This window comes from Thalassophryne amazonica, chromosome 20, assembly GCF_902500255.1.
Source record: "Thalassophryne amazonica chromosome 20, fThaAma1.1, whole genome shotgun sequence".
Classification (NCBI taxonomy): domain Eukaryota; kingdom Metazoa; phylum Chordata; class Actinopteri; order Batrachoidiformes; family Batrachoididae; genus Thalassophryne; species Thalassophryne amazonica.
In genome coordinates this window covers 22714006-22740500 of record NC_047122.1, presented here as the reverse complement: position 1 = coordinate 22740500, position 26495 = coordinate 22714006, and the positions used below count along the sequence as shown (strand labels likewise).

General features: G+C 40.1%; 1 pseudogene and 5 gene segments (V, D, J or C); 3 read left to right on the top strand and 3 right to left on the bottom strand.

The window, feature by feature from the left end:
* Positions 1–1340: 1340 nt before the first annotated feature.
* Positions 1341–7343, top strand: LOC117501768. The segment is given in 3 exon segments: positions 1341–1503; positions 2219–2227; positions 6870–7343. Coding segments are annotated over 3 exon segments (363 nt in total).
* On the bottom strand, positions 4632–5198 carry LOC117501767. The segment is given in 2 exon segments: positions 4632–4974; positions 5061–5198. Coding segments are annotated over 2 exon segments (417 nt in total).
* LOC117501769 lies at positions 5359–19737 on the top strand (annotated as a pseudogene).
* A 175-nt stretch (positions 19738–19912) lies between these two features.
* On the bottom strand, positions 19913–20637 carry LOC117501765. The segment is given in 2 exon segments: positions 19913–20327; positions 20414–20637. Coding segments are annotated over 2 exon segments (417 nt in total).
* Positions 20638–20813: 176 nt separating this feature from the next.
* LOC117501770 lies at positions 20814–22289 on the top strand. The segment is given in 3 exon segments: positions 20814–20952; positions 21401–21407; positions 21891–22289. Coding segments are annotated over 3 exon segments (363 nt in total).
* A 2248-nt stretch (positions 22290–24537) lies between these two features.
* Positions 24538–25213, bottom strand: LOC117501783. The segment is given in 2 exon segments: positions 24538–24939; positions 25039–25213. Coding segments are annotated over 2 exon segments (417 nt in total).
* Positions 25214–26495: the final 1282 nt, after the last annotated feature.

Genomic DNA, 26495 nt, shown 5'->3' with positions numbered 1-26495 from the left:
GCTTGGCGGAGGCATGGCTCAAACAGGATAGGACATAAATACAAACTCTCACATGCAGATGGAGTAAGAAAAAAGGTTTAATTTGGCAAAACAAGCAGGGATTCAGTACACGGGTGGTCAAGCAGTGAAGCGGAGGTAGTAGATAGATGAGAGACTGAGCGATGTTCTGGGAAACAGGCAGAGGTCACAAATACACGGCGTGGTGGAGTTCAGGGGCAAAGACAAAATCAGAATCGAAAACTAAGCAGGGTCAAAATACAGGCAGGCAGTGAAATGAGGCAAAACAGGACTGGAATGAGGAGCCAACAGGCTGGAATGGGAATGAAATTCAACAAACTGGCAGTGAGGAGACAAACATAAAGGGCTTAAATAGAACCAGTGTGGGAGAACAATCTGGAAGGGGGGTGTGGCTAACAGAATGGATAAGACACACCCACACCAGACCCTAAACGCCAGACAAGAGTGTGCAGTCAGACAAAAGCAAAGTGAACAGGTCCCAACTCAGAAATGAGCCGAAAACCATGATGAATAAAACCCAACCTCAATTAAATAAGAAATAAAATAAAGAAGACACAAATAAGAATTAACCAGAAAATAAATGTAAGTAATGAAACAGAACAACAAAAATAAAGGTGATTAAACTAGAATGGAATTCACAAGTAGCAAAGGTAAACTAAACCGAAAATTCAATATAAGACAAAAGAAAAACAGTCAGGTGATACAACGAATGACCATACAATGAAGACAAATAAAGGCTGGACAGAAACTAGGATGGAGCTAGACACATGGCCAAAGTATGATAAATAGAGGATAAATTATAAACAACACCAGAGACTACAAAATCACAAACAGAAAATCAAAGACAGAGGACCAAAGCGGGAGGGCATGGAGGCAAATCTATGACAAAGGCCCCGAGCAGGCAAACGCATGACCTCTGGCAAAAGCATGATTCTGGACTTTACCTGTGAAGCAGCAGCAGAGCAGAGTCCAGACAAAGACCGACATCAGAGTCATGATTGTGATGAGGATGATTTCTGAATGACAGCTGTCAATCATCCAGTGTTCCACCGTCAGCTCTATAAAGTCTCCAGAATCACTGGAGCGTGGTGCCGATGATGCAGTGGCTCTGTATGGAAATACTGATCAATGATCAATATGTTGATCAGTTTGATTTGAAATGTTTTACTTTTATATGTGTTTTGTATATGTGTATTGATCAGTTTGTATCACAACTTTTTGATCAATAAACACAAATGTTTTCTGACAATTCAGCCTCATTTATTTTATAATTTATAGAACACAAAGTGAATTTTGTGTCACTGAGTTGTTGTTAATTGTCATGTGATTTTTTTTTGTGTGTAAATAGTTAGATTTTTGTGTGTTTCTTTGTTTCAGTGTTATAGAGTTGTGCGTCTCTACAGTCAGAGGTTTTTGTACGACGGCTCACTGAGTTTGTATCACTGCGGTGCATGTTCGGTGGAGGAACCAGGCTGGATATCAGACGTAAGTTTCTCTACAAATATTTTATATGATAAAGTAAAACTTTCATTGCGTGAATGTTTAGAGAAAATGTGAAGATAACCTGGGTTTAAGTAAAGTAATTTAAATTGTCTGTAACTCAGGGTGGCTTGAATAAACATTAAATAACTTTACATGTCAAAAACAAAAGCAACTGTCGTATTTTGAGATTTTAATTTTTTTTAATTTAAAGAAATTATTTTTAGTTTATTTAAATGGCAATCTAAATGAATTTCAAATTATGTATGGTTTAAATGTTATCAAATTGCATTTTACTTTGTTGTAATTTGGTTCAGTTTTGCACCTCCCCCAGCTCCTCCAGGGGAACCCCAAGGTGTTCCCAAGCCAGCCGAGAGATGTAGTCCCTCCAGCGTGTCCTGGGTCTTCCCCGGGGCCTCCTCCCAATGGGACGTGCCCGGAACACCTCTCCAGCGAGGCGTCCAGGGGGCATCCGGAAAAGATGCCCGAGCCACCTCAACTGACTCCTTTCGACGTGGAGGAGCAGCGGCTCGACTCCGAGCTCCTCCCGAGTGTAAAATATATTTCAATAAAAATCAACAGTATGTGAATTTGTGTTCAAATTTCACAATTTGTTGTGTAAAATGAGAAATTTCTTTGTTTTAAAGATAGTTTGATTTGTTATAGGTCTTATGAGGAGTCTTGCTGTCTGATTTGATTTTTAGAAGTTTCTTAAAGGGAAGTGACACAACTTGTGAGCGAGTGACTGACAAAGTCCTTATCTTAAAGAAAGGACTCAAACAGAGTTAAAATATGTGGGAATGTTCTGTGAATTGTTTCTGTAATTTATGTTTGTAGCATGGCCCAAGCAGAGGGTCACCCCTTTGAGTCTGGTCTGCTTGAGGTTTCTTCCTCAGAGGGAGTTTTTCCTTACCACTGCTGCTCTGGGGGTGGTAAGGTTAGACCTTACCCGTGTGAAGCGTCTTGAGGAAATGCTGTTGTGATTTGGTGCTATATAAAGGAAAATAAATTGAAATTGAAATTGAAAATTGAAAAATCCTGCATTCCACCATCAGCTCTATAAAGTCTCCAGAATCACGGTGCTGATGATGCAAAGTAGCTCTCTATGGAAATGCTGATCAATGATTATTATTGTGGTTCATGTTGGTTGAGCAGTGTTGTTAGTGTTGTTGATTTGCTGTGATTTGTAGTTCAGTTGATTTAGTCAGTTTGGTTGTGTCATGTTGGCATTGCCTCAAGTGTGAAGTTTGGTGTATTTGATGACGTCTGCCATTGTCTGTGTCCTGTGGTGTGTAAAAATAAAAGTACTTGCTTGTGGCAGAGTGCAGAAAAGATGAAAGCTCTTCCTTTGTCTTTGTTCTCCCATGCAGCTCACCATAATATGAATGAAGAACAAGTGAGTGTGTGTGTGGAGACCACAAATGCTGAGGCTCAGAGCAGCGCACACACTGAAATAAAACAAAATGGTCCGACATAAAGGTGAAAGTTAAGCGGAGGATTCCTGCCCACTGCCAAATTGTGACCACAATAGGTGGGGGAACAGAGTCAAGGAACTCACCCTCTTTGACAAAAAAGTGGCCACGATAGAGGGTGACACAGCTCTCACCGGAGTGGTGGGTCCTCATGAAAGAGACACAGATCTTCACCAAGGTAAATACACTGAACTCATACTGTAAATGTTGTCATTATCCTGATCACATAACAGGTTGCTCAAAATACACATAGCTCATGCATAAAAATGCCAGGATATTAAACACTTTGTCTCATAGTGTGTTGCAGTTGATAGTGTGTGTGACATTCACAACTTCACGCACGTGTTTATTGACAAATACTGAACACAGGGAGACAATCGGGAACTTGTCAGGAAGCTCTGCAGCTCTGATTTCACCAGCAAAATCAAAGATAAAAATAAATAAATAAAAAATAATTAATAAAAATCATATTTGAATGCACACATGCCCAAATGTGCCTGCGCTGGTTTTCATTCAGGACAAATGATCACATAAACTATTTTTTCACTGATGTGCACATCACTCTGATGACTTCTTGTTTTCACATTATTAACAGTTGTCCAGCCTAACCTCTCAGTGTCATCAAAGGAACAATAGCTGGAGAAATGTGTGTATGCCAATCATAAAGTAGGTGTGGGGCACCATACATTTCTATGGTCATTTCACTTTTGATACATCTGGATGTTTAGTTGAAAATGGACGTAGGCCATGATTTTGCACATACACAGCCTTTGCACATGAGGCCCCTGGTGGATCCAAAGTTCTTCCATTTACAGATTATGGAAGACACTGTGCTCATTGAGACCTTCAAAGCAGCGGAAATGTTTCTATACCCTTCTCCAGATTGGTGCCTCGAGACAATCCTGTCTCAGAGGTCTACAGACAATTGCTTTGACTTCATGCTTGGTTTGTGCTCTGACATACACTGTCAACTGTGGGACCTTATATGTAGACAGGTGTGTACCTTTCCAAATCATGTCCAATCAACTGAATTTATCCCAGGTGGACTCCATTTAAGCTGTAGAAACATCTCAAGTATGATCAGCGGAAACAGGAGACACCTGAGCTCAATTTTGAGCTTCATGGCAAAGGCTGTGAATACTTATGTACGCGTGATTTCTTATTTTTTCATGAATCTGCAGAAAGCCCCAAAACTTTTTTTTTCACAAAATCGTTCACATATTTATTATGAGGTGTTGTGAGTAGATTTTTTAGGAAAAAAATTAATTTACTCCTTTCTGAAATGAGGGTGTAACATAAAATATAAAAAAGTGAAGCACTGTGAATACTTCCTGGATGCACAGTAATTGATGTTTGCTGGAGAAACAAGATATCGATTTTAATGAGCATTTTTCTGTACGTTTGAAATATATTGTATTTAGTGGCAGCGGTCACAGTGGCTTCATGACCAAAAATATCAGGAACTAAATAATCTACAAGGTTAAAAAAAAGCATTTTATGTTTGTGTAATGTAAACTCAGACTTTTAAAAATAATTAATTATTTAAAACTAATGAGTTCTTTTTTCCAGAAATCTATAAATGTTGTCAGTGGACTGTATCAGTCTGTGCAGAACTGTTCAGCTGAAACATTCAGTTCAGTTTCTGTTCACTTTGACTGAGGAGGTTTTTGTACGATGGTTTTTCACTGTGTGAACACATAGTTGCTGTTCACATAGAATTGACCCAGACAGTAGTAAACGGCCGCATCTTCAGCCAGGATTCCACTGATGGTCAGACTGAAGTCAGTGTTTGATCCACTGCCTGTAAATCGATTTGGGATCCCTGACGCTCGACTTCTGGCATCATAAATAAGGAGTTTAGGAGTTTCTCCATCTTTCTGTTGGTACCAGGATAAGTAAGTACCACCATTCACTCCAACACTGGTCCTGCATGTGATGGTGACAGAGCCTCCCAAAGTCGAGCTGACTGCTGCGGGCTGAGTGACTGTGATCTGACCTCTGACCTCTGAGGACACAAAAACAGAAATCAGCCTCGTGGTTTGTTCGGCTTCATCTCACATGTTCACAGAGAAGTTTGATTCTGGACTTTACCTGTGAAGCAGCAGCAGAGCAGAGTCCAGACGAGGACTGACATCAAAGTCATGATGGTGATGAGGATGATTTCTGAATGACAGCTGTCAATCATCCAGTGTTCCACCGTCAGCTCTATAAAGTCTCCAGAATCACTAGAGCGTGGTGCAGATGATGCAAAGTGGCTCTCGAAGGAAATGCTGCTCAATGATCAATAAGTTGATCAGAGTTTTGAATAGAAATGTTTTACTTTTATGTGTGTTTAGGTTTATGCTGAATGATCAGTGTGTATCAGAACATTTTGTTCATTAAACACAATTGTACTCTCTCACTTCAGCATCAATTATTTTATAATTTATTGAACACAAAGTGAACTTTGTGTCACTGAGTTGTTGTTAATTGTCATGTGATTTTTTTGTGTGTAAATACTTTGATTTTTGTGTGGTTCTTTGTTTCAGTGTTACAGAGTTGTGCGTCTCTACAGTCAGAGGTTTTTGTACGACGGCTCAGTGAGTTTGTATCACTGTGGCTCATGTTCGGTGGAGGAACCAGGCTGGATATCGGACGTAAGTTTCTCTACAAATATTTTAGATCATAAAGTAAAACTTTCATTGTTTGAATGTTTAGAGAAAATCTGAAGATAAACTGTATTAATTTATGTCATTTAAATCATCTCAAACTCGGGGAACTTGACTAAACATTAAATAACTTTCAATGTCAGAATGAACACAACTGTCCAATTTAAGAATATTTCCAATTTTTTAACAGTGAAAAATTGTTTTCAGTTTATTTGAATGAAATCAAAAATCTGAATTTATTTCAAATTATTTATGGTTTACATATTGACAAATTGTAATTTACTTTGTTGTATTTTTATTCATTTTTGTTTGTTACAGCAATTGATTTGTTTTTTGGTAAATTATTTGACCCTAATGAAGTTTTTTTTCCCAATCACCTTAAAATTATTGTCAAATTTAAATGTTTCATATTTATAATAAACGTGTACCTGAAGAAAGTGATAATAGAAGTGTAAACTTTATTAAATATGACATTTAAATAAAAATAAAAATTAGATGAATTTGTTTTCAATATACACATTTTTATGTATAAAATTATAAGTTTTTGTTTTCAGTATTGCTTGATTTATTTCATTGCATCTGAGGAGTCTTTCTAATTTTTTTCAGACATTTATTAAAGGGAAGTGAAACAACTTGTGAGCGGGTGACTGTTGGAGCTGAAATTATTTTATCCTAATCGAGTTTTTTTCAATCACATTAATATTATTGTCAAATATACATGTTTCATATTTATAATAAATATGTATTTGAAGAAATTCTGACACAATGAGAAATTTAATCTACCTTAAATTTTATAATACTTCCCTTAATTTATCAATTTCATAATTGTGGGTTCAGTATTTGTCGTTTTTTTCTCAAAACTCATTTTTTTTCATGATAGTTTGGTTTGTTTCAGGTCATATCAGGTCACATTTCATATTAATAAAGATGTAACTCAAGACAGCGTGTCAATCAAAATAAAATTTATGTGAATTATGTTTCAAAATTTGTATTTTGTTTAAAAAATGGTAATTTCCTTGTTTTTAGTATATTTTCATTTATTTCAGGTCATATGAGGAGTCTCTGTAAGATTTTTTCTTTCCTGACGTTTGTTAAAGGGAAGTGAAACAGCGTGTGAACGAGTGACTGTTGGAGCAGAAAAAACATCTGACAAACTCCTGATCTGACTAAAAGTTCTCTCACAGAGTGAAGGTGTGTGGGAGTACCTGGTGTTTGATTGACAGCTGTCTCCCATATTGTTTTTTAGGTATTGCCCCTCCCACCCTGACAGTGCTGCCCCCCTCTGGTGAGGAGCTGCAGCAGGGGACGGCCTCTCTCATGTGTCTGGCCAACAAGGGCTTCCCCTCAGACTGGACTCTGGCCTGGAAGGTGGACGGCAGCAGCAACATCAGATGGGAGGAGACCAGGAGCCCCGCGGTGCTGGAGGAGGGCGCCCTCTACAGCTGGAGCAGCACCCTGAGGCTCCCTGCAGACCAGTGGATGAAGGTCAACTCTGTGACCTGTGAGGCCTCTCAGAGCTCCCACATTCCATCGTCACAGACACTGACAAGAGACCAGTGCTCCCAGTCCTGACCAGACACCCTGCTGGATTCAACCTGTTACTGCACTCAGTCTGAACACAGCAGGATTCTTTTCTTTCATATTTCCAAAGTCATTACATTTAAGAGTTTGGTTTTTATTGCTTGAATTCATGCTGATTTTCCTCATTTGTTCAAAGAATAAAAAAGTTTCATCAAATTAGTTGTTTTTATTATGAGACCATCTGTTTTCATTTGTCTCATTTTTCATTTTCACAGTTCTTCTATAAAATTGGTTAAGATTTCTGGGATGTGATAATTATCCACAACTCTTTCAGATGTAATAAAATAATATAAAGTATCACATATTTACAATTTGCCATTTTTTTGCTTGCCTGAGTAAGGGGTGATCTGTTATATATTGTGCTTCTTCTCGCTTTGAGAAAAAGAAGAATCTAATTCAGTTATTGATTACATCTTGGAAGGAATGAAGAAAGAAAGAAAGAAAGAAAGAAAGAAAGAAAGAAAGAAAGAAAGAAAGAAAGAAAGAAAGAAAGAAAGAAAGACCATGACAACTGCTACATGTATAACAGGGCGTCATCAGCATACAAGAAGATTTTTTTTTTCTCCACGATTCAAGATAAAGCACTGAACCTGGGCAGTGTTGCCATAGTAACTTTGAAAAGTTACATTATTTACTTTTTACAGTTACATTACATTTTACAGTTACTTTATACAGTTACTCCATTAGCAGCTGCGGACAACTTGTCGGCAGCTGCTGAAAGTGACTAATAATCTAATTTTGTTATTTTCAACATTGACTACTCAAAAAAGTAATGATCACTTATTTTCTGATTAGTTACTTTGCTGATTACGCAATCTTAAGAGTAACCAAGTTAGATTACTCGCTACCTTATTAGTTACAGTTAAAATTGTGCAGTTTTAGGCGTAGTCCCCGGGCAGACTGTGTGTTTGTGTGTGTTTGCATGTGGTTGCGCTCCTAGTCTTGGTTTCAGTTGCTTAGTGCCACGTATGTAGCCCTCGCGCTATTTTTTTGTCCACTCCTGCTTACATTTTTTTGACTCTGGAAATTTCCACAGTCAAAAAATGTCATAAAAAATGTCATTCATGCACCGTTTTGAGTCAAAACGGTGCATGAATGACACTCACATTGCATGCACACAGACAGAGAGCGAGAGAGAGAGAGAGAGATGATGGATTTGATACCTTGGAAAAAGTCAGAAGACATTATTTGCCGGACTTAATGGACGTTATTAACGTGCCACAGTCTTAGTCGGATGCAATAAAAGGAGTCGAGTTCTACATTCAAACATGCATAGTGTGTGCTTTAATCCCCGAAGAGTAAAACAACAACAACAACAAAAAAAACAACAGCCAAACCCTTTGAAGGCACACATCTTAAATACTCCATCTATGGAGTATTCTGTTGTGGCATTTCACAGAAGCATGTGACTTTGAACATGAAGGTGTGAAAAGGTTGAAGCCATCAGCAGGAGTGGACATTTATGTGAGAACAGAGCTGTGACACACATCTCTGAGTAAAGCAGGTTATTGCATTTCCTTCTGAACAATGTTTGATTCGATGAATTATGCACAAGTCAGGCCTTTTGTGCACACGCGCACATGCGTGCACTATAACTTAAGGTGAAAGTACCTGGAGCGGCCGCCGGCAACCATGTGCACATTTCATGCATGAGAAGTGGACATGGAAATGTGCCCTCGCTGGCCATCCATCCGTGTGGAGTTAACCTAGACGTGGACATGTCCTGCTGGTGACTTGTCTGTGAGCAGGAGATAAGGGACTACTTAACTTGCTGCACTCGTGAGAGAACTGGAGAAGGTGAAATAAAAGCGAAGCAAAGTGGAGCTACATGTGGCGGTCGCGCGTGCGATCTGCCATGAGAAGTGGATGGTGGACATGTCTTTCTGCTGGAGATTTGTCCGTGAGCAGGAGTTAATGGACTTTACATTTGCTGCAATCATGAGAGAACTGGAAGAGAAGAAAGAAAGCTGCAAGCTGCACCGGCGATGTTGCGTGTGATCCGTGTATGACAGGTGAATGGTGGACATGGAAATGTCTTCCCGCTGGAAATCTGTCCATGAGGAGTGGATGTGGACATGTCCTCCCACTGGAGATCTGGCCATGAGAAGTGGGCGTGTACATGTCCTCTGAATGTGGAAGCTTGGCCGTCCTCTTCTTCTTCCGTGGTTTTGAAGCTTCACTGCCAGCAAAGTCCAGCGGGATGAATAAAATCAATCAATCCAGGTATGTACTTGTGACCGTAGAACCTTTGTGGCTGGGATGGTGGTGGGATTGAACCCCAGACGGCTCGCACTAAAGACCATTCCTCTACCAGGTCAGCCAAAGGGGAATTCCCCGTTAGCCAAGCTAGCGGAAACATCTTTACAATCAGGATCCAGGACCTCCATCCTGCTACATATCTCCCCACCATTTTTGACTTCTTCCCGAAGTCACAGGTGCATTTAAGCGTGTTCTGTGACTACCCACATCCAGCCGATGATGCCAATTGTGACCGTAGGACCTTTGTGGCCGGGACGGCGGTGGGATCGAACCCCGGACGGCTCGCACTAAAGACCATTCCTCTACCAGGTCAGCCAAAGGGGAATTCCCCGTTAGCCAAGCTAGCAGAAACATCTTTTCAATCAGGATCCAGGACCTTCATCCTGCTACATATTTCCCCACCATTTTTTACTTTGTCCCGAAGTCACAGGTGCATTTAAGCGTGTTCTGTGACTACCCACATCCAGCAGATGATGCCAATTGTGACCGTAGGACCTTTGTGGCCGGGACGGCGGTGGGATCGAACCCCGGATGGCTTGCACTAAAGACCATTCCTCCACCAGGTCAGCCAAAGGGGAATTCCCCATTAGCCAAGCTAGCGAGAACGTCTTTTCAATCAGGACCCGGGACCTTCATCCTGCTACATACTGAGAAAAGGATTTTGCACCCTGGTGTGTAGAATTGCAGAGGCTTGGTGTACAGCAGTGTAGTGTTGTGTCACAGCGCCCGGTGGGGGAAGGTGGTACTGCACCCAATAAGCCAGATGACATTGAACAAGACATTGTCCCTGTTAGAAACACTGCATTTGTCCACCCAGTTGACAGCAGAGACTTAAAACATTGTGGGACAAATTGTGGGGGGAGTCGTGGAGGCTGTCAGTCAAGCTATTGTACCAGGAACAAAACTGAAGAGTTACCTGGAAAACAGACTTACTATCTTGAGAAGGATGCAGCAGAGCTGTACCACTCCTTCCCTCATGCAGTTAGGAACTAGGAGGAACACCAGTCCAGTTTTTGGTGTGAAGCAGGGACCTGAGACAACAAATCCTCTTTGCATCAGAAAGAGTTGAGTCTGGGCTGAAGTACAGCTCAGAACTGATCCAAAATCAGTTCCTCCAAACAGTGAAAAGCCAGTCCTTATCCCAATTGTGATTGCAGTTGTTGACCTTGAATGCCCCATTATTGGTTTTAATGTGGATGAAGAACTGGCGCTGACAAATGACACAGCTGAAAATTGTGCCCCTGCAGGTCACATGGTATAGAAACTATGCACAGCCCTTAAAGTGGGATGCAAGACTGCAAGAGCCGTCCTATCTGTGCTGAAAGAACAAAAACTGAAAGTTGTCCCCACATAGCCAGGAGGAAGGAAATGTGACTTTTTCAAATGTGAGTTCTGTTATGTGGTCATGTTATATCTGTAGAGGGGTACAAAATGAATCCCAACGTGGTGGGAGTATTTTTAATTCCACATTGTCCTTTAATCTACACATCAGAGAAATCACAAGGGCTGCTTTTTCCATCTTTGTAACATAGTTAAGATTCGTCCCATCCTGTCTATGGCTGATGCAGAAACTCTGATCCATGATTTTGTCTCTTCTAGAATGGACTAATACAAAAATCTATTCTCTGGTTTACTGCAGTCCAGCTTGAGGGGTGTCTAATTGGTTTAAAATGCTGCTGCCAGAAATCTGACAAAAAGCAGAACATTTGAGTACATTATACCCATTTTGGCATCTCTTTGCTGGCTTCCTGTCCCTGTGAGGTCTAATTTTAAGGTTCTGTTATTAACCTATAAAATTATTTTTATACTAGTACCTCCCCACTTTGCTGACTTAATTAAACCCTCCATAGGGGCCTGTGCTCTGTGTTCTCAGGGCACAGGGCTGCTCCATGAAGACAGCTTGTTGGGAAGGTGTCGTAGCATGGACCGACAACAGGGGGCGCAAATGAACGGACAATGAATAAGCCAAAAAGTAATTTAATGTTGTGATAATACACAACTAAATTCACAGAAATCTGCATAGTCAATTGACACCAGGTGACGTGTGGGCAGGCTCGAAGATAGAAGACCCCCGATGAGAGAGAAGCCGCGTCCCACACGGCTTCCACCACCAACGGTCTGAAGAACACCGGAGCCGCCAAGTCCCGAGTCCCCAGGTGGCCTCTTTCTTCGGCTGTCAACCCTGGTACTGCTGGCAGAAAGCAGAGACAAGATGAATGAGTGTGAGTCCGCACACTCAGTAATCCACAGTCCATACACAGTTAGGAGGGAGCACCTCCACCTCCAATCACACACTCATGCAGCTCCTGGTTAACCACTTATCTGGGTTGGGGTGTGAGGCGAAGCCGTCGCTGTCACACCAAACGCCAATCCCCCAGACAAGGCAACACTCCAGGAAAACGGCTGCAACAGAAGTTCAGGTTATTACACACAAAGTGTCAGTCAGCAGAGAAATTACCTCTTCAGTAGTTGCAATTTCTCGGCGAGGAGGTGGAGTTGCAGTCCGGCTTTTATGGTGGTGATGATGATGATGAACGAGTGACAGCTGGTGCAGAGGATGAATGACAGCTGTCACTTCTTCTGGGTCTGGCGCCCTCTCGTGCTTGGAGCCCGCACTCCAAGCAGGGCGCCCTCTGGTGGTGGTGGGCCAGCAGTACCTCCTCTTCAGCGGCCCACATAACACAGCTCTTACTAAAGTGAAACTGACAAGGCGATGGATGGACGCTGCCCCTGCACCCAGGGTGCTGGACTTATCTCATGGTGCCCTGCCTGTGGCGCCAATGACTGCGTGCTCACCACAGTAGTGCACTTTGCTTTTGATGTTTCTGTGTAGGCTCTCAGTTGTCCAGGTGGTTTCCATAGTAGAGAAGCTTGAATCTTTGACTGGACTGGGTTGCTTGACGCGAGGACGTTTTGCTTCAAATCACAGAAGCTTCTTCAACTAAAATTTTAGCTCTGGTAGTCTGACTTCTGTCTGACCCTTGTCGAGAAGAAGAATTTTAGCTGAGGAAGCTTCTGCGATTTGAAGCGAAACATTCTCGCGTCAAGCAACCCAGTCCAGTCGAAGATTCAAGCTTCTCTACTTTGCTTTTGATGCTATTTTTTCAGCTTTGGAAAACTTTGTAAAAACCTTGTAACTGTGAGAATGGGTGGGTCACCCCTCTGAGTCTGGTCTGCTTGTTGTGGTTTCTTCCTCAACATCATTAGATTGAGTTTTTCCTTACCACTGTTGCCTGTGTGCTTTCTCAGGGGGGTTGGTCAGGTTAGACCATAATGTGGCGAAGCACCTTGAGGCAGCTTTGTAGTGATTTGGCACTTACAAATAAAATAAATTCAATTGAATTAAGTTGAATTTCATTGTGAGTTATTCTGAAAGGAGTAGACGACAGTGATGAGTGACAGACTGTGGAAGTCGTCAATGTGCATGCAGGTGTGCGGTAGTTGTTGAGCTCTACCTTGAAATGGTGTGATTGTGTGTGCTCCTGCTGCCTCCAGAAAAAAACTTTTTAAAGATATATTTGCAGCACCGGGGAGACTAAAGTTGTCAAAAGGAAAACAGAGTCCTTCCTGTCTGTTTCAAGAGTGCAACACTTGACTAAAAACAGTAAGTAAGTCCCTTCGGCTGCTCCCTTGTTTTCACTCGAGGTCACCACAGCAGATCCAAGGGGACCTGCATGTTGAATTGGCACAGGTTTTTCACCGGATGCCCTTCCTGATGTAAGTCCACATTATACGGAGAAATGTGGAAGGGGTTTATGAGAACTGTCAACTCAGCACAGATTGACTGCAGAGTGCCATACTGTTTGTATTTCTTTATACCTGAGACAAATGAAGTCCAAGACATAATCAGTGTCTTGGAAATGTTCATGTATCCATCTCCTGACATGTCTGAAGAAGGCTGGATGTAAAGGTGATGGTTTATATGTTATACTAGAGGGTGCACTCACTTATTCATGCCATTACTTTGGCTTTTAGATTTTTAATTATTTAAATTCATAATGTAGAGATTATGGACTTTCGCATGACTGTATGTAGAACCTTTCAAGATACAATCACAAAGTGCTGCACACTAAAAAATAAAATCAAAACACAAAGATTAAAAACAGCAACAACACAACAACAAGTGAATGCAATCCTGTACAAATGAGTCTTGAGCTTCCCCTTAAAAGCTCTAAGAGAGTCCACGGAGTGCAGATACAGTGGCAGTGTATTCCACAGCTTGGGAGCTACAGCCCCAAATGCATAGTCTCCCTTGGTTCTATGCTGACCTCGACACAAGCAACAAGTTCTGGTCTGCGGACCTCAGAGACCTGCAAGGAGCATAAGGGTGCAGGAGTTCACTGGTATCACCAATACTTTAAACTGCTGCCTAAATTGAATGGGGAGCCAATGCATGGAGGACAGAATTTTTGTTATGTAGGACCTCTTGGAAGACCTAGTAAAAAACCTTGGAGCTGCATTCTGGACCTTTTGTAAACGGACCACAGAGGGCTTGCTGAAGCTAACGAACAGGGAACTGCAATTGTCCAGGTGTGAGTAAACAAAGGCATGGGTAATCATATCCAGCTCAGCTCTGGACACAATGCTACAAAGGTGGGCAATATTCTGCAAGTGGAAGAAACAGGATTGAACAAGATGGATTAAGTGTGTCCAAATTGAGAGCATGGTCAAATGTAACACCCAAATTTCTGACTGCTGAGTGATCAAAGGAGGACAGAGAGCAAAGGTTCCTCACCACTGAAGGAACAAACTCCTCAGGGGCCCAAACAAGGACCTCAGTTATTTCTGTATTAAGAGACAGATAATTATAGTGGGGTAAAAAAGTATTTAGTCAATCCCTGATTGTGCAAGTTCTCCTACTTAGAAATATGAGAGAGGTCTGTAATTTTCAATGTAGGTACACTTCAACTATGAGAGACAAAATGAGAAAAAAAATCCAGGAAATCACACTGTAGGATTTTTAAAGAATTTATTTGTAAATTATGGTGGAAAATAAGTATTTGGTCAATAACAAAAGTTCAACTCAATACTTTGTAACATAATCTTTGTTGGCAATGACAGAGGTTAAACGTTTCCTGTAAGTCTTCACCAGGTTTACACACACTGTAGCTGGTATTTTGGCCCATTCCTCCATGCAGATCTCCTCTAGAGCAGTGATGTTTTGGGGCTGTCGCTGGGCAACATGGACTTTCAACTCCCTCAACAAATTTTCTATGGGGTTGAGGTCTGGAGACTGGCTCAGCCACTCCAGGACCTTGAAATGCTTTTTACGGAGCCATTTCTTCGTTGCCTGAGTGGTGTGCTTGGGATCATTGTCATGCTGGAAGACCCAGCCATATTGCATCTTCAATGCTCTCTCTGATGGAAGGAGGTTTTGGCTTAAAATCTCATGATACATGGCCCCGTTCATTCTTCCCTTAACACGGATGAGTCATCCTGTCCCCTTTGCAGAAAAACAGCCCCAAAGCATGATGTTTCCACCCCCATGCTTCACAGTAGATATGGTATTCTTGGGATGCAACTCAGTATTCTTCTTCCTCCAAACACAACGAGCTGGGTTTTTACCAAAAAGGTCTATTTTGGTTTCATCTGACCACATGATATTCTCCCAATCCTCTTCTGGATCATCCAGATGGGTCTGGCTTAAGCAGGGGAACACGCCTGGCACTGCAGGATTTGAGTCCCTCTGTGTGTAGTGTGTAGCCTTTGTTACTTTGGTCCCAGCTCTTTGCAGGTCATTCATCAGGTCCCTCCGTGTAGTTCTGGGATTTTTGTTCACCATTCTCATGATCATTTTGACCCCATGGGATGAGATCTTGTGTGCAGCCCCAGATCGAGGGAGATGATCAATGGTCTTGTATGTCTTCCATTTTTTTTACAATTGCTCCCACAGTTGATTTATTCACACCAACCTGTTTGACTATTGTAGATTCACTCTTCCCAGCCTGGTGCACATCTATAATTTTCTTCCTGGTGTCCTTTGACAGCTCTTTGGTCTTGGCCATGGTTGAGTTTGGAGTCTGACTGTTTGAGGCTGTGGATAGGTGTCTTTTATACAGAAACGAGTTCAAACAGGTGCCATTAATACAGGTAACAGGTGGAGGACAGAAAAGCTTTTTAAAGAAGAAGTTACAGGTCTGTGAGAGCCAGAAATCTTGCTTGTTTGTGGGTGACCAAATACTTATTTTCCACCATAATTTATAAATAAATTCTTTAAAAATCCTACAATGTGATTTCCTGGATTTTTTTTTTTCTCAGTTTGTCTCTCTTAATTGAAGTGTACCTATGTTTTACCCCACTGTAGCTGCCATCCAGCCTCTTATGGCCTCAACACAGTTCTGAAGAACAGATACCTTGGTAACATCTTGAGGACGAAATGAAATGTACAACTGGATGCCATCTGCATAACAGCGATATGAAACTCCATCAAATGAGTTCAAAATGTATCCAAGTGGGAGCAAATACAAAGCAAACAAAATAGGCCCAAAAACAGAACCTTGGGGCACACCACAGGACAGGAAGGCTAAAGAAGATGTGTACTTGGCTATATCAACAGAGAAACTCCTGTTTGAAAGATAAGATATAAACCAATCTTGGGCCAACCCAGAGATGCCCACACATGTCCTTGGTCTCTCAAGTGAGACACCATGAGCAACTGTATCGAAAGCTGGAGACAGATCCAAAAGTACAAGTACAGAGTATTCACCTGCATCGTTTGAGACTCTAAGAACTGTTTCAACAGAGTGCAGGTGAAATTTGTCAAGAATATTGGACTCAGCAATAACCTCATTGAGCTGTTTGGTCACCACTTTTTCTAATACTTTGGAAATAAAAGGAAATTTTGAAATTGGTCTTAAGTTCTGAAGAAGCGAATGATCAGCGTGCCTGTTTAAAATACTGAGGGACACAGCCAGAGGGCAGTGATTATTGATATGACACATAGGCCAATGGTATGGACCAACCTTTTTTAAAAAAAGAGGTGGAGACAATATCGAGTGGGCAGGGGGAAGGTTTCATCCTCTGAACCAGACCAGTGAGTTGTTTCAGTGAAATTGGTGTGAAACTGTCCAGTACTGATGGCGGGGTGAAACATGGGACAGGAGGAGGAAAATAGGGGTTGGTGTTTGCCCTGATATCATGGATTTTAATGATGGAAAAGCACAAAAAGTTCCCACAGTCTTCATGAAACTGAATGGTTTCAGTAGGAGATACAGGTGTAACAATATCTGGAATTGTCCAAGAAGAAGGTGGACCTGGAGCTTTGTAGATTTCCACAAATTCTCCACTTTCCAACAGGTTCTCTTAAAACTGAGAATACTGTCATTCATCCAGGGGGGTGGAGTTATTCAAAGGGGCGTGTCTAGTTTTAAAATAAGCGGCTTTGTCTCAAATATGCAGACAATGATGATTGAAAGAATTTACTAAAATATTTACATCATCTGAAAGAAAACTCTCAGCTGAACTCGCAGCTGAAAATGCATCTGCAGAAAAATGATTGAAAATGCGAGAGTGAATCACATGCGGAGCAGACAGACAATCCAAATTAAGAGACAAATTAAAAAGAATACCACCATTATCACAAATAAAAATGTTAATAAGCATAAGCATAATAAATAAAATCAATATTTATTAATACGAGTATAATTTTATAATTATTTATAATTTTCGTATAATTTTGTGGAGTCAAATTATTTATGGACTCACTGGAGAGAAATTGATTGGTCAGAAATGTCTCATGAAAGAAATGAAGATACTTGTAATGTAATGTATAAAAGGATGTCATTGGCAAACAGGGTAACTTTATGATTGACTGTGGAGAAATTCCTGACATTCTGGTGCATAAAGGAAATCATTAATTTATTGTGGACACACAGGATGTTGATGTTAATTAATGACAGCAGACAGAGTGGCTGCATGACAAAAATAATAGTGTCATCACTTAGAAAAGATATAGAAACTATTTAAGATCAGGTGTAATGTCAATTCAGAATTTTGTTAAATCAATTAGTTTTTTAATTAAGAAAATCTCTAATTGTCAGCGGACTGTATCAGTCTGTGCAGAACTGTTCAGCTGAAACATTCAGTTCAGTTTCTGTTCACTTTGACTGAGGGGGTTTTTGTATGATGGTTTTTCACTGTGTGAGCAAAAGTTTGCTGTTAACATAGAAAACAGCCTGACAGTAGTAAACGGCCGCATCTTCAGCCAGGATTCCACTGATGGTCAGACTGAAGAAAGTGTTTGATCCACTGCCTGAAAATCGATTTGGGATCCCTGATGCTCAGTGGATAGTAATATAAATAAGGAGTTCAGGAGCTTCTCCATCTTTCTGTTGGTACCACAAAAAGTCAGTACCATCATTAACTCTAACACTGGTCCTGCATGTGATGGTGACAGAGCCTCCCAAAGTCGAGATGATTGCTGCCGGCTGAGTGACTGTGAGCTGACCTCTGACCTCTGAGGACACAAAAACAGAAATCAGCCTCGTAGTTTGATCGGCTTCATCTCACATGTTCACAGAGAAGTTTGATTCTGGACTTTACCTGTGAAGCAGCAGCAGAGCAGAGTCCAGACGAGGACTGACATCAAAGTCATGATTGTGATGAGGATGATTTCTGAATGACAGCTGTCAATCATCCAGTGTTCCACCGTCAGCTCTATAAAGTCTCCAGAATCACTGGAGCGTGGTGCTGATGATGCAAAGTGGCTCTCTACGTAAATGCTGATCAATGATCCATAAGTTGATCAGAGTTTTGTTTAGAAATGTTTCACTTTTATGGGTGTTTATGTTTATGTTGATTGATCAGTTTGTATCAGAAAGTTTTGATCAATAAACACAATTGTTCTCTGACACTTCTGCATCAATTGCTTTATAATTTATAGAACACAAAGTGAAATTTGTCTCGCTGAGTTGTTGTTAAATGTCATGTGATGTTTTTTGTGTAAATACTTTATATGTGTTTTGTATATGTGGATATCAGACGTAAGTTTCTCTACAAATATTTTATATCATAAATTAAAACTTTGTTTGAATTTTGAGATTTTCTGAAGATAAAATGTATTAATTTATGTCATTTAACTTGACTGTCTAACTCAGGAGCATTACATCACTTTAAATGTAAAAAAAATGTCCAATTATAAATTATTTACTGTGAATTTTTTATTTATTTAGATGAAAATGACAGTCTTTAAATAATTTGAATTATTTATGGTTTAAATACTGTCAAACTGAATATTTTCCTTGGTTGTAACAAATTTGTTCATTTTTGTTGGTTACATGAATTGGTTAGCTTTTTGAAAATTAATTTATCCTCATCAAGTTTTTTCACTCACATTAATATGATTGTCAAATGTACGTGTTTCATATTCATAATAAATATATATTTGAAGAAATTCTGACACAATGAGAATTTTAATCGACCTTAAATTTTATAATACTTCCCTTAATTTATAAATTACATAATTATGTGTTCAATATTTGTAGTTTTTTTTCCCTCAAAACTCATCTTTTTTTCCATGATAGTTTGGTTTGTTTCTGGTCATATGAGGTCACATTTCATATTAATAAACATGTAACTCAAGACAACATGTCAATCAAAATAAAAATTATGTGAATTTGGTTTCAAAATTTGCATTTTGTTGAAAAAATTGGTCATTTCTTTGTTTTCAGTATATTTTCATTTATTTCAGGTCATATGAGGAATCTCTGTCTGATTCTTAAAGGGAAGTGAAACAACTTGTGACTGTTGGAGCAGAAAAAAAAAAAATAATCTGACAAACTCCTGATCTGACTAAAAGTTCTTTCACAGAGTGAAGGTGTGTGGGAGTGCCTGGTGTTTGATTGACAGCTGTCTCCTTTATTGTCTTTTAGGTGATGGCCCTCCCACCCTGACAGTGCTGCCCCCCTCTGGTGAGGAGCTGCAGCAGGAGACGGCCTCTCTCATGTGTCTGGCAAACAAGGGCTTCCCCTCAGACTGGACTCTGGCCTGGAAGGTGGACGGCAGCAGCAGCATCAGATGGGAGGAGACCAGGAGGCGGTGCTGGAGGAGGGCGCCCTCTACAGCTGGAGCAGCACCCTGAGGCTCCCTGCAGACCAGTGGATGAAGGTCAACTCTGTGACCTGTGAGGCCACTCAGGGCTCCCAGACTCCAGCGTCACAGACACTGACAAGAGACCAGTGCTCCCAGTCCTGACCAGACACCCTGCTGGATTCAACCTGTTACTGCACTCAGTCAGTGTGAAGCTGCATTTTAATCTGCCATATTCCCAAAATCATGCATTCATGTTGATATTCCTCATTTAGTGAAAGATTAAAGTCTCAAATGATTTGTTTTTGTTATAACATTCATCACTGACCAACAATCTGACATATTTATGTTTGTGCAATGTAAACGCAGACTTTTATGCTGAATATTTTAAACTAAGGTGTTTTTCATAAATCTATAAATGTTGTCAGTGGACTGTATCAGTCTGTGCAGAACTGTTCAGCTGAAACATTCAGTTCAGTTTCTGTTCACTTTGACTGAGGAGGTTTTTGTACGATGGTTTTTCACTGTGTGAACACAAGTTGGCTGTTCACCCAGAATTCACCCAGACAGTAGTAAACGGCCGCATCTTCAGCCAGGATTCCACTGATGGTCAGACTGAAGTCAGTGTTTGATCCACTGCCTGTAAATCGATTTGCGATCCCTGACGCTCGTCTGCTGGTAACATAAATAAGGAGTTTAGGAGTTTCTCCATCTTTTTGTTGGTACCAGGATAAGTCTTCACCATCATCAACTCTAACACTGGTCCTGCATGTGATGGTGACAGAGCCTCCCAAAGTCGAGCTGACTGCTGCGGGCTGAGTGACTGTGATCTGACCTCTGACCTCTGAGGACACAAAAACAGAAATCAGCCTCGTAGTTTGATCGGCTTCATCTCACATTTTCACAGAGAAGTTTGATTCTGGACTTTACCTGTGAAGCAGCAGCAGAGCAGAGTCCAGACGAGGACTGACATCAAAGTCATGATGGTGATGAGGATGATTTCTGAATGACAGCTGTCAATCATCCAGTGTTCCACCGTCAGCTCTATAAAGTCTCCAGAATCATTGGAGCGTGGTGCCGATGATGCAAAGTGGCTCTCGACGGAAATGCTGATCAGTGATCAATAACCTGATCAGAGTTTTGATTAGAAATGTTTTCATTTACGTGTGTTTAAGTTTATGGTGATTGATCAGTTTGTATCACAACATTTTGATCAATAAACACAAAAGTACCCAGACATAAATTGTTTTATAATTTATTGAACACAAAGTGAATTTTGTGTCATTGAGTTGTTGTTAAATGTCGTGTGATTTTTTTTGTGGGTAAATAGTTTGATTATTGTGTGTTTCTTTGTTTCAGTGTTACAGAGTTGTGCGTCTCTACAGTCAGAGGTTTTTGTACGACGGCTCAGTGAGTTTGTATCACTGTGGCTCATGTTCGGTGGAGGAACCAGGCTGGATATCGGACGTAAGTTTCTCTACAAATATTTTATACCATAAAGTAAAACTTTGTTTGAATGTTTAGATTTTCTGAAGATAATATGTATTCATTTATGTCATTTAAATATTGTCTAACTCAGGTCTCCTTGAAGAAATATTACATCACTTTAAATGTAAAAAAAAACAAAAAAAAAACTGTCAGTTGTAAATTATTTACAATATTTACCTGTGATTGTTTTTTAATTATTCAGATAAAAATTACAGTCTTTAAATAATTATAATTATTTATAGTTTAAATACTGTCAAACAAAATATTTTCCTTGGGTGTAACAAATTTGTTCATTTTTCTTGGTTACATAAATTGGCTTGCTATTTTAAAAATTATTTTATCCTAATCAAGTTTTTTTCAATCACAATATTATTATTGTCAAATATACATGTTTCATATTTATAATAAATATGTATTTGAAGAAATTCTGACACAATGAGAAATTTAATCTACCTTAAATTTTATAATACTTCCCTTAATTTATCAATTTCATAATTGTGGGTTCAGTATTTGTCGTTTTTTTCTCAAAACTCGTTTTTTTCATGATAGTTTGGTTTGTTTCAGGTCATATGAGGTCACATTTCATATTAATAAAGATGTAACTCAAGACAGCGTGTCAATCAAAATAAAATTTATGTGAATTATGTTTCAAAATTTGTATTTTGTTGAAAAAATGGTAATTTCCTTGTTTTTAGTATATTTTCATTTATTTCAGGTCATATGAGGAGTCTGTCTGATTTTTTCTTTCCTGACGTTTGTTAAAGGGAAGTGAAACAGCGTGTGAACGAGTGACTGTTGGAGCAGAAAAAACATCTGACAAACTCCTGATCTGACTAAAAGTTCTCTCACAGAGTGAAGGTGTGTGGGAGTACCTGGTGTTTGATTGACAGCTGTCTCCTTTATTGTCTTTTAGGTGATGCCCCTCCCACCCTGACAGTGCTGCCCCCCTCTGGTGAGGAGCTGCAGCAGGGGACGGCCTCTCTCATGTGTCTGGCCAACAAGGGCTTCCCCTCAGACTGGACTCTGGCCTGGAAGGTGGACGGCAGCAGCAACATCAGATGGGAGGAGACCAGGAGCCCCGCGGTGCTGGAGGAGGGCGCCCTCTACAGCTGGAGCAGCACCCTGAGGCTCCCTGCAGACCAGTGGATGAAGGTCAACTCTGTGACCTGTGAGGCCACTCAGGGCTCCCAGACTCCAGCGTCACAGACACTAACAAGAGACCAGTGCTCCCAGTCCTGACCAGACACCCTGCTGGATTCAACCTGTTACTGCACTCAGCCTGGACTCAGCTGTCTTCTTTTCTTCCATATTTCCAAAATCATTACATTTCAGAGTTGTGATTTTTATTGCTTGCATTAAGACAGATATTCCTCCATTTGTTTCACCAATAAAACAATCTCATCAGATTATTTGTTTTTATTATAACAAGAAAAGAAAGTTTTTGTCTTATTTTTCATTGTCACAGTTTTTCATTAAATTTGTTTTGGTTCAGATTTCTGGCATGTGATAATTATCCAAAACTCTTTCACACATAATGAAACAATATAAAGTATCACATATTTAGAGATGCTCATTCATGTGAACATATTTGATGTTCACCATGAAAAATCCTGATACCTGATAAGATGGTCCGCGTTTTTGCACCTGTTAGTTTCAGTCAGGTGGTGTCGTTTAAAAGTAACAGTATGGGGGAACACGGCACGTTTAAACCCAAATTATCAGACAGAGTAGCACATACCATTCCCCAAGGTTCTTTAACGTCTCTAAGGTCCCAGTTCATTTGCATAAATTAACTGAAGAGGTTTTCTGAGCACAATGTGCAGTTTGGTGATGTTAAATGTTTCATGACGTAGACTTTCCTTGTAGTGACATAAGTTCTGTGAATATAGTTGAAATGTATCTGCTGGTGGTGCATATTTTTAGAGGCAAGTACAATGAAGGACCATATCCTGTCCCAGTCAAGTCTCACCAATACAATGTTCCAGGTCCAAACCTGTGTGATGGAGAGTTTTTATATGAAGTATCCCTGAGGAGTGAACAGAACTGAGAGACCACACGTCTTTTATGACCGCTGTTTCCCACAGTGGCGTGTAAGACATGCGTGTTAAGTGGCGTATTCTATGGTAAGATTTTATTTTATTGCTTGCATTCAAGCTGATATTTTCACTCATTTTGTTCTCTTTCCATTAAAATAAAAATTTTTTTTCATGACATCAGTTACATTTTCTTTTATTATTCTTCTCAAAAGTAAGATTCTGTGTAGTCTGGTGTTACAAAAGTGACAGTGCTCTAAAATACTTAAGTATGTAAAAATGCCATCTTATGTTCAAATTTCATCATCCTGTATTTTGACAGTCATTTTTTTTTCTGTCACTTTATACAAAACCTCCAGAACATCTTTTCACCAGATATTGTACTTTTTACTCTACTACAGTTATCTGACAGTTTCAGTTACTAATATTGTCCTATATTCATATTAATACAATAAAGTACAATTAACAGATAAATTATGTTGTGATTTATTGGTCCACAGGAGGAACTGACGAGCTCCTCCTCTGTATGAAAAGTTATAAAAACACGTTAAATTTGCTCCACGTGTACAGCTCTATGTTTAATAGTCCATGAATCAGGAGTGTTCGGAGTGAAGGTGCAAACTCCTACACTGCATGTGATTGAAAAACACATTCTGCACAGAGGTTGGAGGACACAGATTAGTGTATATGGACATATTTTTTGTTCCTAATAAGAATGTGTACACAGATGACTTTTCATATCAAAGGGGGCATCTTTAGCAACAGTACAATTACAGTTTTATTACATTTACATCACCAATGAAGGTCATCTAATCATTAAAAATATATATTTCTCTCCAGACCTGATGTGTGAAATTGTTACTCTGAACATCATTACTGCATTTGCATCATGTAAAGTATCTTCACTTTAATTTGAGTAGGTTGGTGAGTTTTCCCATACATGAAAACAGATCAAATCTATTCTCGAGTCTCCCATGTGCCTTCTGGCAAAGTTGAGTTGAAATTTCACATCTTTTTGAGAAAATCCATCTCTGTTCCAGCATGAAGCTTTATAACTGTTTATATGCACGATGCACAGTTTCTCCAACCACAGAAGCTTGTAAATCCGTCAGAGTTATCTGGGAGTCTTGGTGGCTTCCCTCACTTGTTTTCTTCTTGCATGGTCCCTCAGTTTTTGAGAGCTTCCTCCTACAGACAGATTTACCGTACAGTGGCATAATGTTTGTATTTTTTAAGGACTGATGGAAATGAAATCCAAGAAAATGTTCATCTGATTTGTTTCAAGAAAACTAACTGTAAAAGTGGTCTGAAGGTTCTTGAATGTGGGACTTGTGGCTGCAGTGAGAAGCTTCCAGGTGTTAATGTTCAACTTCCCTGAATAACTGAAGGTCCAAAATGACTCAGGTGGTTGAGCATGTTGAGCATAAATAACTCTGTGTGTGTGTGTGTGTGTGTGTGTGTGTGTGTGTGTGTGTGTGTGTGTGTGTGTGTGTGTGTGTGTGTGTGTGTGTGTGTGTGTGTGTGTGTGTGTGTGTGTGTCCTCAGTGAACCGTGTCCATCTGTGAGTTCAGTTTAGTTTCAGTACTGAGGGAGGTTTTTGTACGTTGCTTTTTCACCGTGTGATCACATACAGAGAGTCGAAGTAACGTCGACCTTTACAGTAGTAAACTGCAGCGTCTTCATTCTGGACTCCACTGATGGTCAAAGTGAAGTCAGAGTCTGATCCACTGCCACTAAAACGACCTGGAACACCTGTTGCTCGGTTCTTTCCGTAGTAAATAAGAAGTTTCGGAGGTTGTCCGTCTTTCTGTTGGTACCACTCTAAAGAATTAGAATTTAAGACCATGTGACTGGTCCTGCACCTGATGCTGGTGGAGGCTCCAACAGCAGATGTCACGCTTCCAGGCTGAGTGACTGTGAGCTGACCTCGGGACACTGGGGACAGACAAATCAGACATACGGACGATCAGCATCGAGGGTTCTGGAGGTGGTTTGGACCACACACATTAACAGGAGCGTGATTCTGGACTTTACCTGTGAAGCAGCAGCAGATCAGAGTCCAGACGAGGACTGACATCAAAGTCATGATTGTGATGAGGATGACTTCTAAATGACAGCTGTCATTCATCCTGTCTTCAGCTGTCAGGTCTATAAATGGCGTCAGAGCAACAGAGCGTGATGCCGATCATGCAAAGGGGTTCTCGATGGACACGGTCCAGCTGACTGCAGCTTTGCAAAAAGTACTTTCAGTCAAAACACATGTTGCTGAATGTTTTTTGGAAGGTGAACTGAGAGTCTTTAAAGGATTTAACTTTACGTTAACGTAACTTTGTCTCCTCCATGACAAAGTCCGGACTCTTCCTGAGTGTGGTCAACGTGAGCCCAACCACCGGAGGAGGGATAATGTTATGTGTTTAGGTTGTTGGTTTGTCTGTAGGTGGGCTGTCGAGACATGGTGGAAAATTGTGTTATTGACAATTTGATTAAAATTTGAACTTTAATCACTTTCTGAAGTTCTGCATGACATTAGTTTTCGTTTTTGTACTTTATGACATCACAAAGTGCAGAATTTCTACTTCTACCCTCTGTCAATTCGCAGAACAAATATCTAGACCCTTAAAGCATTTCCTGTGACCGGTGCTGTGTGTGTGTGTGTGTGTGGGGGGGGGGGGGGGGGGGGGGGGGGGTGTCATGTGTTCAGGCCAGATGCCACAGACTGAGAGCTGTTTTCAGTTATGTTCATTTTTAGAAAAATGTAAAAATGTGGAGGTGTGATTTAAGTATGAGTTGAGGACGTACACAGAAACTACTCTGTAGAACACACACACACACACACACACACACAGACAGACACACACACACAACCTTAATTGTTCGACTGATTCTTTTGATTAAGGATTGGCCCCAAAATTCATAGAGGCAATAAAACAAACAGAACTTGAGAAAATCCAGAAGAATTTTGAGATTTTCAGTTTTTAAAAAAAATTACAATTTTTCACTGTTTAGTGACGTATACCACTTTCAGATTTTTTTTAATTGTTTGATTGTTGCTAATTTTTATGCTTTTTGTGTTCAGCACACTGAAAGTATATTGCTGTCAAAATGCTACGTAAATGAATAAATTATTAATTTAATTATTATTGTTACTTTAGAAAACGCACACTGCCACCACCTGGTACAACTGCAAATTGCATTTTTACTGAGTTCAACTAACAGTGATGTCACAGTAAAGCTGTCATTAAAGCAAAAAGAACTTTAGAACAGAAAAGCAGCTCAAATAATTTTTTTATGGGTAAAGACACAAAAAGCTTTAGAAACATGGAAATGAAAAGTGAACAAAAATACAAACAATTTAACACAATATCTGCCTCAAAGATGCTCCATGTGCTGCGTGGGAAGCTTTTCTAAAATGAGAATATAAACCTTCTTGATCCTTGCAACATGTTTTCAGTAAACTTTGATGTATTGAGTGAAACTGCTGTCTGATACTT